This window comes from Oncorhynchus clarkii, chromosome 25, assembly GCF_045791955.1.
Source record: "Oncorhynchus clarkii lewisi isolate Uvic-CL-2024 chromosome 25, UVic_Ocla_1.0, whole genome shotgun sequence".
Taxonomy (NCBI): Eukaryota; Metazoa; Chordata; class Actinopteri; order Salmoniformes; family Salmonidae; genus Oncorhynchus; species Oncorhynchus clarkii.
The window spans coordinates 26,180,650-26,198,303 of NC_092171.1; the positions used below are offsets into that span (position 1 = coordinate 26,180,650).

A 17,654-nucleotide genomic window follows, 5' to 3' on the forward strand; every position below is an offset into this window, starting at 1 on the left:
AAATGGCCAGCGATTTCAAGTCTATGTATATAGGTGAAGCACTGGAAGACGTAATGGTTTTAGTAGTCTATTATTGAATTATGACTTTTACTCATGTGCCATGTCCCTGCAGTAAACGCCGATACCCAATCAGGAGTGGAGTGGAGCACTTGATTTAACCCAAACGAAAGGAGGAGGATAGGCGGTATCCCTCCCTGGCACAAAAGAGTAAGTAACGCATTTACAAACATTTGTTGATGATCATTTATATGCCTATAATTAGCGTACAGTAGGCTATTAGTGGTAATATAATTAGAACTTTTAGAAAAACGTGCATTGATGGAGAGGTAGACTACTAGACAATACACGTTGTTCCTCATTTATTGGGGGTGACATCCTCATTCGTGACTGTGAAATTCATGGTTCTAAAAGCGCGCAACTCACTGTCCACTTCTGTTCCCGAGTGGACTGGAGTGTGGATTGGCGTGTGAAATGAGTTGTAGCCCATTGGGTGTTCCTGAAAGGTGCGTCAGACAGTAGGCCTACAGAAACCTTATTACGAACAATTTGTCCAGGCGTGTACCCATGGCTCCAGACAATGCAATTTTCGCGTTACTTTTAAGAAATATATATTTTTTAATGACATTCTAAGCAAATATAACACAGAACTGTTACAAGGGCGCTGGCAGATTTGGTTTATTTTCCTTTATTTTCTCACGCGGTATTGAGCAGATTTATGGTCTTAGTGTGTATTGAGAAGAACAAAAGCTATGAAATTTCCACTGGAAAACCCTAGAAAACAAGTAAAATTGGACCCGGATCAACAAGGTTAGTAGCCTAAATATACCTTTTCCTCAGAAAGTGGAGTTTGACCCTGAATAGTTTGTCTATGCTGACTGAAGAAATGCTTAGGCTGGGTACAGTTGTCTTTACCATCCACTATCTAAGATAAAATGTGATTTTTTTATTTTTATTATTAGGATTGTTAATATATATATAATGCATCTTTCATTGATGTTATCTAAGATAGCTTTTTATTATTATGCAATGTGATTTTTATGTTGCCAGGTAGTTGGGAGTAGATATCTAGACTCAGCAAAAAAAAGAAATGTCCCCTCACTGTCAACTGCTTTTATTTTCAGCAAACTTAACAAGTGTAAATATTTGTATGAACATAATAGAATTCAACAACTGAGACATAAACTAAACAAGTTCTACAGACATGTGACTAAATGGAATAATTTGTCCCTGAACAAAGGGGGGTCCAAATCAAAAGTAACAGTCAGTTACACTGCATTAAGTACTGTAGTGTATCTCCTCCTCATTTACTGCACCAGATTTACCAGTTCTTGCTGTGAGATGTTACCCCACTCTTCCAACAAGGCACCTGCAAGTTCCCTGACATTTCTGGGAGGAATGTCCCTAGCCATCACCCTCCGATCCGACAGGTCCCAGACGTGCTCAATGGTATTGAGATCCGGGCTCTTCACTGGCCATGGCAGAACACTGACATTCCTGTCTTGCAGGAAATCACGCACAGAACGAGTAGTATGGCTGGTGGCATTGTCATGCTGGAGGGTCATGTCAGGATGAGCCTGCAGGATGGGTACCACATAAGGGAGGAGGATGTCTTCCCTGTAACGCACAGCGTTGAGATTGCCTGCAATGACAACAGCTCAGTCCGATGATGCTGTTACACACCGTCCCAGACCATTACAGACCCTCCACCTCCAAATTGATCCCGCTCCAGAGTACAGGCCTCTGTGTAATGCTCATTCCTTCAACGATAAACACGAATCCGCGACTTGTCAGTGAAGAGCACTTTTTGCCAGTCCTGTCTGGTCCAGCGACGGTGGGTTTGTGCCCATAGGCGAAATTGTTGCCGGTGATGTCTGGTGAGGACCTGCCTTTACAACTGGCCTACAAGCCCTCAGTCCAGCGTCTCTCAGCCTATTGCGGACAGTCTGAGCACTGATGGAGGGATTGTGCATTCCTGGTGTAACTCGGGCAGTTGTTGTTGCCATCCTGTACCTGTCCCGCAGGTGTGATGTTCGGATGTACGGATCCTGTGCAGGTGTTGTTAGACGTAGTCTGCCACTGCGAGGACGATCAGTTGTCCGTCCTGTCTCCCTGTAGTGCTGTCTTAGGCGTCTCACAGTACAGACATTGCAATTTATTGCCCTGGCCACAGCTGCAGTCCTCATGCCTCCTTGCAGCATGCCTAAGGCACGTTCACGCAGATGAGCAGGGACCCTGGGCATCTGTCTTTTGGTGTTTTTCAGAGTCAGTAGAAAGGCCTCTTTAGTGTCCTAAGCTTTCATAACTGTGACCTTAATTGCCTACCGTCTGTAAGCTGTTAGTGTCTTAATGACCGATCCACAGGTGCATGTTCATGAATTGTTTATTGTTCATTGAACAAGCATGGGAAACAGTGTTTAAACCCTTTACAATAAGATCTGTGAAGTTATTTGGATTTTTACGAATTATCTTTGAAAGACAGGGTCCTGAAAAAGGAATGTTTCTTTTTTTGCTGAGTTTATGGCTTAGCATCAGATGTTGCTGCCTGTTATAAGTGGACAAGAAGGTATGAAATTATCATACCATAGTCACCAATTATCATCATCATCATGGACGGTGGATACAAGTAAAAACACAACTTCATCTTCGTCATCCAGTAATTTTTCTTGGATTTAGATCCCCCACTGCATCACCTCACACTTGTCTTTATCCTGTCAGCGTTCAGTATTCCTCTTGTAAAGTCTGGATGAGAGACAGAGGTGGAAGACCAAGGGCAGTAGGAATGTATTGGATAAAAGCATTAGCCTACTCTCCCACATAATCAAATCATGTGGAACAATGGAAATCAATAGGAGACAGGTTTGTATCTTGTAACACAATTCATGATTAATGTTTTATACAGTATTTTGTGAAAGCTGAACTTGGAGCACAATAGTAATTTCAAAAACACGGTAGTGTTACGTTCGTCGTTAGAATAAGACCAAGGTGCAGCGTGGTAAGCGTACATCTTTCTTTATTGATCAAAAAGAAAAGAAAAAGATAAACGAATGTAACATTCTGCATGCTACACAGTAACAGTACAACAACAAGATTCCACAACTGAGGCTGCGAAAAAGGGCTGCCTAAGTATGATAGACAGCTGCCTCTGATTGGGAACCATACCCGGCCAAAAAATAAATATACAAACTAGAATGCCCACCCAAATCACATCCTGACCTAACCAAATAGAGACTCCGGAGACTGTGGACTGCGGACCGTCGCCGGAGACTCTGGAATGCGGACCGTCGCCGGAGACTCTGGACTGTGGACCGTCGCCGGAGACTCTGGACTGCGGACCGTCGCCGGAGACTCTGGACTGCGGACCGTCGCCGGAGACTCTGGACTGCGGACCGTCACCGGAGACTCTGGACTGCGGACCGTCGCCGGAGACTCTGGACTGCGGACTGTCGCCGGAGACTCTGGACTGCGGACCGTCGCCGGAGACTCTGGACTGCGGACCGTCGCCGGAGACTCTGGACTGCGGACCGTCGCCGGAGACTCTGGACTGCGGATCGTCGCCGGAGACTGTGGACTGCGGACCGTCGCCGGAGACTGTGGACTGCGGACCGTCGCCGGAGACTCTGGACTGCGGACCGTCGCCGGAGACTCTGGACTGCGGATCGTCGCCGGAGACTGTGGACTGCGGACTGTCGCCGGAGACTCTGGACTGAAAAAAAAAAAAGATAAACGAATGTAACGTTCTGCATGCTACACGGTAACAGTACAAAAACAAGATCCCACAACTGAAGGTGGGAAAAAGGGCTGCCTATGTATGAACCCCAATCAGAGACAACGATAGACAGCTGCCTCTGAATGGGAACCATACCGGGCCAACAAAGAAATATACAAACTAGAATGCCCACCCAAATCGCCAGGTCGTTTTGAGATATAGATTACCCTTACAACCATGAGTTATGCTAATAATGATGGAACCATTTGTTATTCAGAATGTGATTGGAATTTAATGGCTATTTTTAGACAGAAGCAGACTTAGTGGTAGATAGCTCAACCCCTTTCTTAAAGCACTCGTCCAAGTATGATGTACTGTGGTGCCCATTTATTCCATTCCACTCAATTTATCAGAAGCGATGAAAACCAAATAATGAATGGTTTTGTCAGATTAGTCAAGACACTTGACCCAGTTGGATGTTAAATGGGTGGGTTGTAAAGTTGGATGTTCTATAAAGTCCATCAGCAGGCTCTTCTCTGCAGCTTGCAGGTCTGAAAATATTAGATAAAATGTCTGCCTAAAGCTAATCCCACCCATCCTAAGAGAAATTTCATTGTGAATCCCCTTTATTGTGAAGTTACTGTTTTTGGGGCAGTTTCCCAATCGCCTAGTCATGGACTAAAAAGCAAGCTCAATCGGGAATATTAATCAAAAAATAGTTTTAAGACTAGGCTTAATGTGTCCAGGAAACTACCCCTTAATGTCCTAAAAATAGCTTGAGAATGTTCTCCTATGTTCTCCTCCTGTGGCTATGTTGATGTTGGTGAATTCCTGACCTTATGTACCCATCCTGATGACAAAAGTTTGTTTTGATTCATTTAAACTGTGATCAGTGTCAAAGAATGGACTAACAGGATTTAGATCCCTGGAAGTGATTGAGACTTCCTTGATGTCCTTGACTCATCATAACCGGTTGTGTTGGTGTTAGTGTTAGTGTTGTTCATACAGAAGGGTGCTAGACAGTTGTTTCAGGAACATAGTATGTGGTAGTGTAGTAACTGTATAATATAGCGAAATACACAGAAAGCCTACAGTGTATATTGAAAAATACAATTCTTTACAAATCATGCATTTTCTCTCAGGTATGCTGACATTACTGTATTAAATTCACAAATTACATATAGTATGCAAGGTGTGAGATTTATACTGCAACCAAGTCGCACAGTCCCCCACCTTGGGTGACCTCCCCCGTCTCCCTGCTGACGTACATTTATGACACACCCCATTTGGAAAGCAAGGACCCAGAGTGGCATTTATCCCCCTCTCTTACTGGCCACGCTTGTCTGTTAGACAGATTGAATCCTTCTTTTTTTCTATTGAAGAGGGTGGTTTTGCACCTCTCGCCAATGCTCTCCGAGTCTCTGTGTATCAACAACACATTGTCCTCCCCTTGATATCAAAGCACCCACCGCATAAAGTTGTTTAGATACAGCTGTGGAAATTAGAATTGAGGCTTGAATACAAAACAATTCTCACTGTTGTAGCACTGTGGTAGCTACTTTTATGTCTGTTATAGATTATGGAGATATTATCTACATGCATGCTACGGCATCCACACTTTAATCACTGGATGCTACTTATCATTGCGCACTTAGGTTTATTATGGGTGCTAGCTACAGAACTAACCACTTTGTTTTATATCAAAATGTGGGTTGGACTTCGCTGTCCATGAGACGAGAACAACATGCTCTCGTGTTTGTCTATAAAGCACTTCTGAATAATCTACCTTCTTATTTATCATCACTCATCAATATTAGAATTAGAATTCCTTAAATCAGGTCTCAAGCATGGATTACACTTGAGGCCCATGCGATTTCCACAGAGTTGTGTATGGCTGCCTTTTCCTGTTACGCTCCTTGCCTATGGAATAGCCTGCAGTGTCACGCCCTGACCGTAGATATCTGTTTTCTAAATATTTTGGTTAGATCAGGGTGTGACTAGGGTGGGTACTCTAGTGTTGTATGTCTAGGGTTTTGTATTTCTATGTTGACCTGATATGGTTCCCAATCAGAGACAGCTGTTTATCTTTGTCTCTGATTGGGGATCATATTTAGGCAGCCCTGTTTCCCACATTCTGTTGTAGGATCTTGTCTATGTGTAGTTGCCTGTCAGCACTCGTTTGTATAGCTTCACGTTTAGTTTTATTTTGTTAGTTTGTTTAGTGTTCATTCTTTTAATAAATAAGAATGTACGCATACCACACTGCGCCTTGGTCTGATCTTTATAACGAACGTGACATGCAGACTAAACTTAAACTTGAGACTCTTGTCCCCCTTGCCCATTTTAAACATTTATTGGGGGATTTTTATTTTTATATTGCTTGTAACTGTTTTGGGTAATGCAAGTTCTTGTGCTGTTAGGGGAATAACCTGTGTGTAAATGTAACAATCTGCTGCTGTATTTTTGTGTTATCTGTGATCGTTTTGTTTGTCTTGTGTAGTTTCTTAATCATTGTACCTAAATTGTATGTGTAAACATGTATATGCAGGGCCCAGCTGTAAAAGAGACCTTGGTCTCAGTATGTGTTCCTTGTTGAAATAAAGGTAGAATAATAATTATCACATACAGTGCCTTCAGAAAGTATTCATACCCCTTGACTCATTCCATATTTTGTTGTGTTCCAAAATGGATAAAAAAAAATATTTATAAATAATCGGTGAAAACAACATGTTTTATGAAATACAGATATCTAATTTACATTAAGTATTCACACCCCTGAGTCAATACTTTGTAGAAGCACCTTTGCCGGCAAACACAGCTTTGAGTTGTCTTGGGTATGTCTGCATCAGCTTTGCACATCTGAATTTGGGGATTTCATCCCATTCTTCCTGGCAGATTTTCTCAAGCTCTGTTAAATTAGATGAGGAGTCTTTGTACAGATTTTCAATGGGATTCAAGTCTGGGCTTTGGCTGGCCAGTCAATGACTTTCACGTTCTTGTTCTAAAGCCACTGCAGCGTTGCTTTGGCTGTATGCTTGGGGTCATTGTCCTATTGGAACGTAAATCTTTTCCCCATTCTAAGGTCGTTTGCACTCTGAAGTAGGTTCTCATCAAGGATTTGGCTTAGAGCTGACCCCATTTAGTTGACTGGTTGATTGTTTTGTCAATAGGCTGTTGGTTGACCAAGATTAGTTTTTTGTAGTCGAGCAGTGGCAAATATATTTTAAAAATCACTTCACATGAGAACCCTGTCCGATTTGCGCCTGTTTCAGTAGACTAATCCATTCAGGAGACGTGGCATTGGTCTAAGAAGAAGGGGAGTGTGGCTAAGATGCACAAGGCACATCTCTCTCCAGAATGCCATTTCATTGTTTCATAACTTCCTTGTGTGAATTGTTTGCCTTTTGATTGTTAGTGTCTATCAATTCGCCATTACATATATCACCAGTAGTAGCCTACATTTACCGTTAATACCCATGATTTCTAATCGGCAATGTTTGTTTGGTTACGGTAATTAATGCATTCAATATATGATTATTATTATTATTACAACAACAGTCGTTTACTGTTGTCATTGTCGGAGTGGACACGCTATTTGCAGAGCTCACAACCTATGCTACACTTGTGAGAAACACGTTTCTTTTTATTTCAATGCATTAAGTGTTTATAAGTTACTCAGTGTCTTTTTTTTGGAGCACTCCTGTCAATGTTGAGTAAGGACGAGCACCTGATCACGCATATAAAGTCTAGGCAACTTGGCCTGCGCGCAAATGTAGGCCTATAAATGTGCTCATTTGGGGATGTCTGATTAGTATTTCTGATTGTGTTATCTCACCAGCACTAATGACCTGTGGAGCTTCTCAAAGTAAAACAGTCTGTTTTTAGAATCCATTGAGAATGACAATAGTTCCTCAAGTATTAGAAACATATTTCCAGCTCTCTCTCCGATAACAACAGCATGAGAAGGAAACATGTAATGTTCTGATCCAATGGAAATACCTGATTACTTCTTATCCTGTGCACAAATTGCATACATGTGCAGAAAACTGAGGGCCAAGAATATTTTATACAATGTTGCAAGTTTGCTAGTGTTTCAAGTTCATTGCAGACAGGCCATCCATGAGGAGGGGGGTTGGAAACAGGTTTTTTTCTTCTGGTTGATCTTGATCTCTTTATAAATACATTTGATTTGATATTAAAACACACATAGTGTGTCTATATATGGAAGACTCGGTCAAGATTTTTTTTGTTGGGTGGACAGCTCTAAATTTACCCCATTCATTGGTATCCGTTAATCAAATACAACCACCGACTGTTTCCTCATTGCTGTTTCTCTAAAATGGCAACTATGTGCTAGTCCACATGTGCCAAATGAATCTCAACAAGTAAACCGTCAGGGGTTGTATTTGATTAACGTTTTATTAAAATGTACGGATTTCAGCAAACAAAGAAAGGTATGCAACAACGGAGAACAAACCTCGGTACAGTGTTTCAGAATTTACGTTTTTGAAGTATCATGCAAAATTAAATAAAATGAGTCTGAGGTTAATTTCAAAAACTTGAGTCTGTGCTCAACTCTGTGGAGGTGTTTAAGTGCTTGACAATGCTACTCCAGGCTATATGGAATGGGGCATCTGTCCAGGGCTGCAGACTGGAGTAGCACACAAATGGCTTGTATCATTAGTCTGCTGGAATAGATAGATACAGTTATCCCATCTGCGTCTGTTAGTTTCTAGAACTTTGATACTGAAGTTGCAGAGGACCATGAACCATACTGTAGCTGTTTTTGAGTATTATTCAGGGATGGAAAGGTTAATGACCACATTTAAGCTCCTAAAAGCTACATTCCCAGACGTTAATTATGAAAATAGTTTGCTAACTTGTACTTTATACGCTCTCTACTTCGGTTTAGTGGTGGTCCAGACCAACTTGGCCCCTCCCAAGAAGGTCCAATCAGGGATGATCCAGTCTAGCCTTGTCCAGGCCAGTGTGGCGGCCATGCAGAACCCCATGGGCTGTAATTCCAAGGGGGCCAACGGCCACTGCCCCTTACCTCGGCTCTCCATCTCCTCCCGCTCCGCCAGCGTGGTGGCCAGCATGGACACAACCGGCGACCTCTCGGCCCTCCACTCTGTGATGAAGCTGAAGACGGTGGTGGCGGTTTTTGTGGTGGTTGTAGCCTTCTTGGTGGGGGGTGGCCTGGCCTTCCGCTCCCTGGAGCAGCCCTTCGAGAGCAACCAGAAGGACAGCATCACCCTAGAAAAAACTTTGTTCCTGCGGAGGCACCCATGTGTCACGCCTGCTGAGCTGGAAGAACTGATCAAGGTGAGTTTTGCTGGTGGTGTGTGTGAATGTGTGTGGGTCAATGGCGAGTGGCACGAGGAATGGTGATGGTTATCACCACTCAGGCGTCATGCCCATAGGGGCACAGGGGCACGAGCCCCCTCAGATTTATCCTGTTTGTTTTTCTCTGTAATACACCTAGCAATTTTATGAAGTTGGCTTTAGCTAGACCAGATAGATTTCCAATCTCCCAACCTCAAAACTAGATACCAAGAAGCCATTTCAGGTTATCAATCAAGTTAGAGTAGCTAGCTTGCCTAATTATCTTAGCTGGCATGCCTGCTGGCATGGTTGGTAGACTTTAAAAAGCAAACAATAACTAAATGTACTGAATAAGACTCACAATCTTTGACCCTGTTTTGAGCATAGATGCAGAGAAGCATATTCAGTTTCTGTTTATATGAACACTAACCTCTTCAAATTCTATTCTATGCTCTGGAGCAATTTTGAGTAGCCATGTCATAGTAAATGGACTTAGGTATTGGCACATCTCAGTTCTAGATGTGCAGCAGTAGTGCAGATGTACATAGATCTGAGGAGTATCTTGAGGAGTTATATAGATGCCCAGCTAGTGAAATGTAAAATAGGGTTGTTTGTATAGATGTTACACTATTAATGCTGCTTTAGTAGCTTGTTAGAGTCCCTTCAGTGGTGCCCATGAGTCAGGATGAGTTATGACCTAGGAACTTCCTTCCTATGAGCCTACCATGGACACACACACACACCCCACTGACTACACACTGGCCGGCTGTGTGCTCTAATTTATATGTATATGTCATGTGCCCTTCTTAAAGTAAACACAATAAGAGCCCCAGGGCCTGTCAGTAGCCATGGTATAAACCATGATAGCTACAGTATAATGAACAATGACACATGTATATAAACATCCACTTCAGGCATCATGTTAGTTAAGTGGCATAATTGACCAGCAGTCTTATGTTACATAGCTGTCAGCTGAGAAACAGGACTTGGGGGAATAACTTAATAGCTGATAGTCTGGATAAGAAATGCAGCCTTACGTAAAAAGTTGTAACTGTTGCAACCTCTAGAAATGTCCTTGGGCCTGATATTGTGAATAATTAAGGCTATGTATTGATTTGTTGCTCTTTAACGACGCCCACACATTGCTAAATCAGCTGGTGGTCACTGGTCATGGCAGAGTTCATGTTTCTTTTATGTAACAACAGGCTGTAGAAACAGAGCTTTGTTTGTGTGGGAAAAAGCGAAAAATTGTAAACAATGACGAGTATTATTGGAAGTATGCTCTATGAATTTAGTTTTATATTGTACATACCAGTAAGCACGCATCTCTAGCACAATCCTCCCAGAATATACCTTAGACTGACCAATGATGCAAATAAGTCTCTAAGATTATCCTGGATCTGAGGACCTGCAGTTGATTTAAAGCTAGAATGATGTTTACTGCCTCTAGTAAACAGTGACCTACACAGAAACTGATTAAATGTGTCAGTTGGGGCTCTTTCTGCAAGGACCTAGGCTCATGAACCTTTCAGTTCCTGAGCCAGAACTTGTGAAAAATTGTGAAAATAACAAGCAGAAAATACCAATCACAGACTGTCTCAAAAGGGCCATCTACACCAAGGACAATAACTATAAGGATAAATATAAAAAATATATTTTCTAATTCTAGTGAACAGGAGCGATCACACTATAACGATAACTACAAAAAGAGTGAAAAATGATAACGAGAGCTATCGTTTGGATCAATTTCAGTGATCTACCAACCAACCAGAGTGTAATTGGGATTTTAGAAATCAAAAGCGGACCAAGTCACATCAAGCTCTGAAATGACAGCTAATTTTCCCTTTTAATTTGTTTGAACTGTTTTCCATTGACATATACACTGCTCAAAAAAATAAAGGGAACACTTAACAAACACAATGTAACTCCAAGACAATCACACTTCTGTGAAATCAAACTGTCCACTTAGGAAGCAACACTGATTGACAATAAATGTCACATGCTGTTGTGCAAATGGAATAGACAACAGGTGGAAATTATAGGCAATTAGCAAGACACCCCCAATAAAGGAGTGGTTCTGCAGGTGGTGACCACAGACCACTTCTCAGTTCCTATGCTTCCTGGTTGATGTTTTGGTCACTTTTGAATGCTGGCGGTGCTTTCACTCTAGTGGTAGCATGAGACGGAGTCTACAACCCACACAAGTGGCTCAGGTAGTGCAGCTCATCCAGGATGGAACATCAATGCGAGCTGTGGCAAGAAGGTTTGCTGTGTCTGTCAGCGTAGTGTCCAGAGCATGGAGGCGCTACCAGGAGACAGGCCAGTACATCAGGAGACGTGGAGGAGGCCTTAGGAGGGCAACAACCCAGCAGCAGGACCGCTACCTCCGCCTTTGTGCAAAGAGGAGCAGGAGGAGCACTGCCAGAGCCCTGCAAAATGACCTCCAGCAGGCCACAAATGTGCATGTCTCTGCTCAAACGATCAGAAACAGACTCCATGAGGGTGGTATGAGGGCCCGACGTCCACAGGTGGGGGTTGTGCTTACAGCCCAACACCGTGCAGGACGTTTGGCATTTGCCAGAGAACACCAAGATTGGCAAATTCGCCACTGGCGCCCTGTGCTCTTCACAGATGAAAGCAGGTTCACACTGAGCACATGTGACAGACATTACAGTCTGGAGACGTCGTGGAGAACGTTCTGCTGCCTGCAACATCCTCCAGCATGACTGGTTTGGCGATGGGTCAGTCATGGTGTGGGGTGGCATTTTTTGGGGGGGCCGCACAGCCCTCCATGTGCTCGCCAGAGGTAGCCTGACTGCCATTAGGTACCGAGATGAGATCCTCAGACCCCTTGTGAGACCATATGCTGGTGCGGTTGGTACTGGGTTCCTCCTAATGCAAGACAATGCTAGAACTCATGTGGCTGGAGTGTGTCAGCAGTTCCTGCAAGGGGAAGGCATTGATGCTATGGACTGGCCCGCCCGTTCCCCAGACCTGAAACCAATTGAGCACATCTGGGACATCATGTCTCGCTCCATCCACCAACGCCACGTTGCACCACAGACTGTCCAGGAGTTGGCGGATGCTTTAGTCCAGGTCTGGGAGGAGATCCCTCAGGAGACCATCCGCCACCTCATCAGGAGCATGCCCAGGTGTGGTAGGGAGGTCATACAGGTACGTGGAGGCCACACACACTACTGAGCCAAAGTTGGCTAGCTGACGTCGGATGGCGTTAGCTCTCTATGGCAAGAAAATCTAATTCATGTTTTGAAACATTGTTGCCGAGGTATGAGTGGCAAACAGCAAGGCTCATACAAACCTGTGCTGCTGCAAACTAAATGATAGCTAGAAGCATGAGGAAATAATGTGTTTAAAAACAGCATACCCTCTTAGATAAAAAAAGGGGTTCTAGACAGGTTGGTTGTTTAGCAACAAAACCGAAGCCTGTCAAGTATACTCCCTCTCCGGCCTCTAGGTCATCAGGCTGCTAATTATCCCGCACACTTATCACCATCGTCTCGCGCACCTGCGCCTCATGACACTCACCTGGACTCCATCTGCCGATTATCTTGATTATCTAATTATCTGCCCTATATCTGTCACTCCCCTTGGTTCTTTCCTCAGGTGTTATTGAGTCTGTTTTCATGTCGGTGCGTTGTTTGTGTTTCGTGTTCATTGTTTATTTTATTTAATAAAACACTCACTCCTTGAACTTGCTTACCGACTCTCAGTGCACTCGTTACAGTGTGTGCAACTAGGGGGGGTTCACGTTGAGTCAAAATGCAAGCTGAGATCCAATGCTCAGATTTGTTTTAAACATGACAAACTTAAGCCTATGCAACATTAACCAATTAAAAAACATTCTGTAGCAATGAGGTTTGTGCAGTAGGCTATAGGCCAAATATATTATCACTTGAATTGCCCTGTCAATGTTGTTCTCCTCAGACCATTTTGAAATTACATTTAAAAATTGTAGGTATATGACCACACTGGTAATAGACCATTTGTTGTATTACTTGTGATACACAGCTAAGTGAGCATAATATAATATACTATATATTTGTTTTACTGGACTGATGGTCTGCATCTGGTCGTCAGTCTGAAGGGAGGCTGCCTCTCTCCTGACTCAACGTCCCTCTGCTCTCCCTCCACTGAGAAAAGGGAACACAGTCTTCCAGCTGATGGCAAACTCAAGATGCACTCATGCCTCATGCACCTATTCATGTTATTACTCCTATGACCAGAGAAAGTTAAATATTCCTTGCTAATAATAACAACGCAAGCTTATCACAACACTTTGGTATACTCATTCATTGCAGCTGCAGTGCTGTTTGGGAGAACGCACATTTTATAGCTTATATGTGTTGTACAAAGTGTTGACTGTGCAATTAAAAAAAATAGGAAGTAAGGCTTTATCATAGTTTTTTTTACATAACTGTTTGATGATCGACTAGAAATGCTTTGGAGATCGCCCAGTCGGTGATCACTGGCTTAAGATTGTTGACTACATGTAAACTGTAATTAGTCTCCAATGTTTTATTAAAAACATAAATGAGCGCAATGAGCACTTGTTGTCTCTCAAATATATTGTTACAGTTGTTGGTTAGCTAGCTAGTGAATTTGAGCCATATTAGCAATGACATGAAATCAGTCAAAACACCTCAAAACAAGACATGGTATCAATAACAAGACGGAACTAGCTGAAATGGGTGACTTACAATTCCCCACATGGCAGTTGTCTTGTCATTGTTGGTAGTTACAGTACATGTATCTGTCCATCCAGTATCACAACAACCCAAGGACTTCTGCACCATTGAAGCGTGCACATCGTTTTCGTGACTTTGTCAGCTAACCCATTGTGAGGGATCAGCCAGATGAAGTGGTCCGACTGCGCCCTCTCCTGGAGGTGGGCCACAGTACAGCCACTACTGATGATCTCACATGAGGGCAATTGACTAATTGTTGTTGGTGCTCTCTTAAGGACCTGAAAAGAGGCAGAATGATTATGAGCCGGAGGCCACAGCGAATTCCACAGCACTCTGATTCCCTGTTGTAGGTTATGCTCAAGCTGTTGGTTTGGTGTTTAGTACCAACTGGTATTTTACATTTTTTTGTGTGTTTTGTGTGTTTACACAGGCCTTTTGTTTGTACTGCCCCAGGGAGAGTTAAAAGAAAAACACCTAATACAGTTTCCTTCTTTTTGTTGAAGTCACGTCTCTGCTTCTCATTTCGTGCTATCCCGCTACCTCTCCTAGCCATAGCAGAGACGAAAGCGAAGTGCAGAAGATGAGCAAGGCCATTTTAGCCCAGCTGGCAGCATGCGGCATACAACAGGCGCAAACACTGGCCGCAATCCAACAGGACCCGGCCCGGGAGAGGCCTGTCACCAGGAGAGCCACGCCGAGCGTGAACAGCCTGATCCCACGAATGAGCATGGAGAGCGACATCGAGGCCTACTTCATGGCCTTTGAACGGATGGCCAGGCGAGAAGGTTGGCCCCTGCTATCGGGGCCTGCACAGGCAGCGTATTACGACCTGGGTGAAGAAGCTGAGCTGGACTATGGCAAGTTGAAGGCAGAGGTGTTGGCTCAGTATAACCTGAACGCCTGCGAGAGAGCCCAGAGTTTCCACGGATGGATCTACAGGGATGGTGAATCACCCAGAGAACAAGCGTTCCAGTTAGTCCACCTAGTGAAAGGCTGGCTGGGGTCCGCCCAGTCCGTAGCGGAACTGAAACATTTGCGTTCCTGGACTCCGGCAGCATGGTCTCCCTCAGCCAAAGGGATATACAGGATGACTGGACAGTGAAGTGAAGGCATCGTGCATTCACTGCGACGTCCAATGGTACCCCCGGGCCCGAGTAAAGATGACCACACCCGTTGGAAAAGTCACTAAGGCGATGGGCCTGTCACCGAAATTGTCAGTTCCCGTCCTCCTCGGCCGAGACTGCCCACTCTTCGACTGGTTGTGGTCCAATGTGAAGAAGCAGGAGTGTGGCCGACGAGAAGAGGAGCTCACAGTGCCTTATGAGCCTGACATATAACCCGGTGGCCCGCCATAAACTCAGCCGAAAGAAAGGAAACCACACTGGGCAACTAGACGGTCTACTAAGGGAACGGGAGAAGCAGGATGAGGAGTTTACATGACGGCTGCGGCGGGTCTTTGAAGAGACGTCCAGTGATGAGACGTGCCACAGAGTTGAGAGCCAAGTGAAGAGGGAGCCAGCCTGTCGGGTGAGGATAGGAGTCAGGAGGAAAGAGAGCAGCTGTGACAGATCTTCGCTGAGTCCACACCAGAGGAGTCCTGGCCGGGGTTTGGCACGAAGTCCAAAGACGGCGACATAGATCACCCCCCCCCCCGCAAACCCCGTCCGAAGGCTACGGAAGTTTACGTATGGGTCAGTTTGGCACGGCCCAACAGCAAGATCCGGAGGTGCTAAGGCTAATGGCCAAAGTGGCAGTTATTGATGGGAAGAGGCTACAGGATGAGTGTGAGTTACGTTTCCCATATTTTGCCATTTGGAACGGCCTATTCTATTGGGTATGTAGGAGAAGGGAGGGCGAGTTCGAACTATTGATAGTACCGGGGGCGAGTTCGAACTATTGATAGTACCGGGGTCATATGAAGACACTGTGCTGCACTTGGCCCACTCCCATGTCTTAGGCGGACATTTGGAACGTGAGAAAACGGCTGAGAGGGTACTAACCTGGTTCTACTGGCCGTGGGTGACCAGGGACGTAGCCAAATATTGCAGGTCATGCAATAGGTGTCAACGTACGGCCCCCAAGGCCCATTTTTGCATTCCCCTAATACCTCTTACCATTATAGAAACACCAGTCAAACAGATTGCCATGGATCTAGTGTGGCAGCTGCCACTATCATCCCAAGGACACCAATACATCCTCGTAGTAGTGGACTATGCGGTCAAATATCCAGAGACTATTCCGTTACCCACTATGGCAACAAAAGTCATAGCCAAGGAGCTGATCATGTTGTTTTGTGAGTGGGATTACCCTTGACTACTCTAACAGATCAAGGCACTCCCTTTATGCCGCGGCTCGTGAAAAACCTGTGTAAACTGTAGAGTGTAAAACAGATTAGAACAAGTGTTTATCACCCCCAGACGGACGGACTGTGCGAGAGGCTGAATAAAACCACCAAGAGCATGTTAAGAAGTGTAGTGGATAAGGACGGAAAAAATTGGGACATGCTGTTGCCCCACCTTATGTTTGCCCTGCGCCAAGTTCCTCAAGCCTTTCCCGGGTTCTCCCCCTTCAAATTATTGTAAGGGCAACCACACAGAGGTATTTTGGATTTCAGCAAAAGAAGCCTAGCAGAACCAAGCATGCCCCTACCGCTCGTTCGATCACATAGTCCTTAGGATGGCCGCTATATGGCCAGTGGTTAACTAACACATGGGGCGAGCCAGGCTGCGCGGGCTGATCCAGCACCATATCAGGACAGACCCCGGGGCCAAAGTATGTTTAACATCTTCACATGTGAGTTCCAAATATCTCTAACGGTTGCCCCAGCGAGAGTTGTTTTATGCACATGTCAGAATGCACTCACTGTTCCAAAATGTGATTATTACGCAACAGGACAGTTACCACGCACTGCCGGCTAATTATCTATAGGCTATGTTTCAACTTGTCAATTTCTAATTATTTTCTAACAACAGTTTGAATTGAGGTGTGTTCCACCCCCTCATTAATTCACACTCAGCATTGCAGACAATTTATGTTTGGGGTTTTACTGAGCCGGATAAACTTCTCTCTTTGAGGAGAGCCTACACCGCACTTCACTCATGTTTGCGCAGATCAAGTATGTATATGAACTCAGCAAAAAAAGAAATGTCCTCTCACTGTCAACTGCGTTTATTTTAAGCAAACTTAACATGTGTATATATTTGTATGAACATAAGATTCAACAACTGAGACATAAACTGAACAAGTTCCACAGACATGTGACTAACAGAAATTGAATAATGTGTCCCTGAACAAAGGGGGGGGGGGGGTCAAAATCAAAAGTAACCGTCAGTTTCTGGTGTGGCCACTAGCTGCATTAAGTACTATAGTGTATCTCCTCCTCATGTACTGCACCATATTTACCAGTTGTTGCTGTGAGATGTTACCCCACTCTTCCACCAAGGCACCTGCAAGTTCCCTGATATTTCTGGGGGGAATGGCCCTAGCCCTTACCCTCCGATCCAACAGGTCCCAGACGTGCTCAATGAGATTGAGATCCGGGCTCTTTGCTGGCTATGACAGAACACTGACATTCCTGTCTGGCAGGAAATCACGCACAGAATGAGCAGTATGGCTGTTGATATTGTCATGCTGGATGGTCATGTCAGGATGAGCCTGCAGGAAGGGTACCACATGAGGGAGGAGGATGTCTTCCCTGTAACACGCAGCATTGAGATTGCCTGCACTGACAACAAGCTCAGTCCGATGATGCTGTTAGACCCCCCCACAGACCATGACGGACCCTCCACCTCCAAATTGATCCCACTCCAGAGTACAGTCCTCATGGCTCTTTGCAGCATGCCTAAGGCAAATTCTTGCAGATGAGCAGGGACCCTGGGCATCTTTATTTTGGTGTTTTTCAGAGTCAGTAGAAAGGC

At 44.4% G+C, this 17,654-nt stretch overlaps 1 protein-coding gene across 1 annotated transcript in view; it reads left to right on the forward strand.

The window, feature by feature from the left end:
- Positions 1-749: 749 nt before the first annotated feature.
- LOC139383606 (potassium channel subfamily K member 10-like) overlaps positions 750-17,654 on the forward strand; it is a 43,577-nt gene continuing 26,672 nt past the window's right edge. The window contains exons 1-2 of the mRNA XM_071128164.1: positions 750-807; positions 8,619-9,031. Of these exons, the coding sequence (XP_070984265.1) occupies positions 750-807; positions 8,619-9,031 (471 nt within the window). The remainder of the gene's footprint in view (positions 808-8,618; positions 9,032-17,654) is intronic.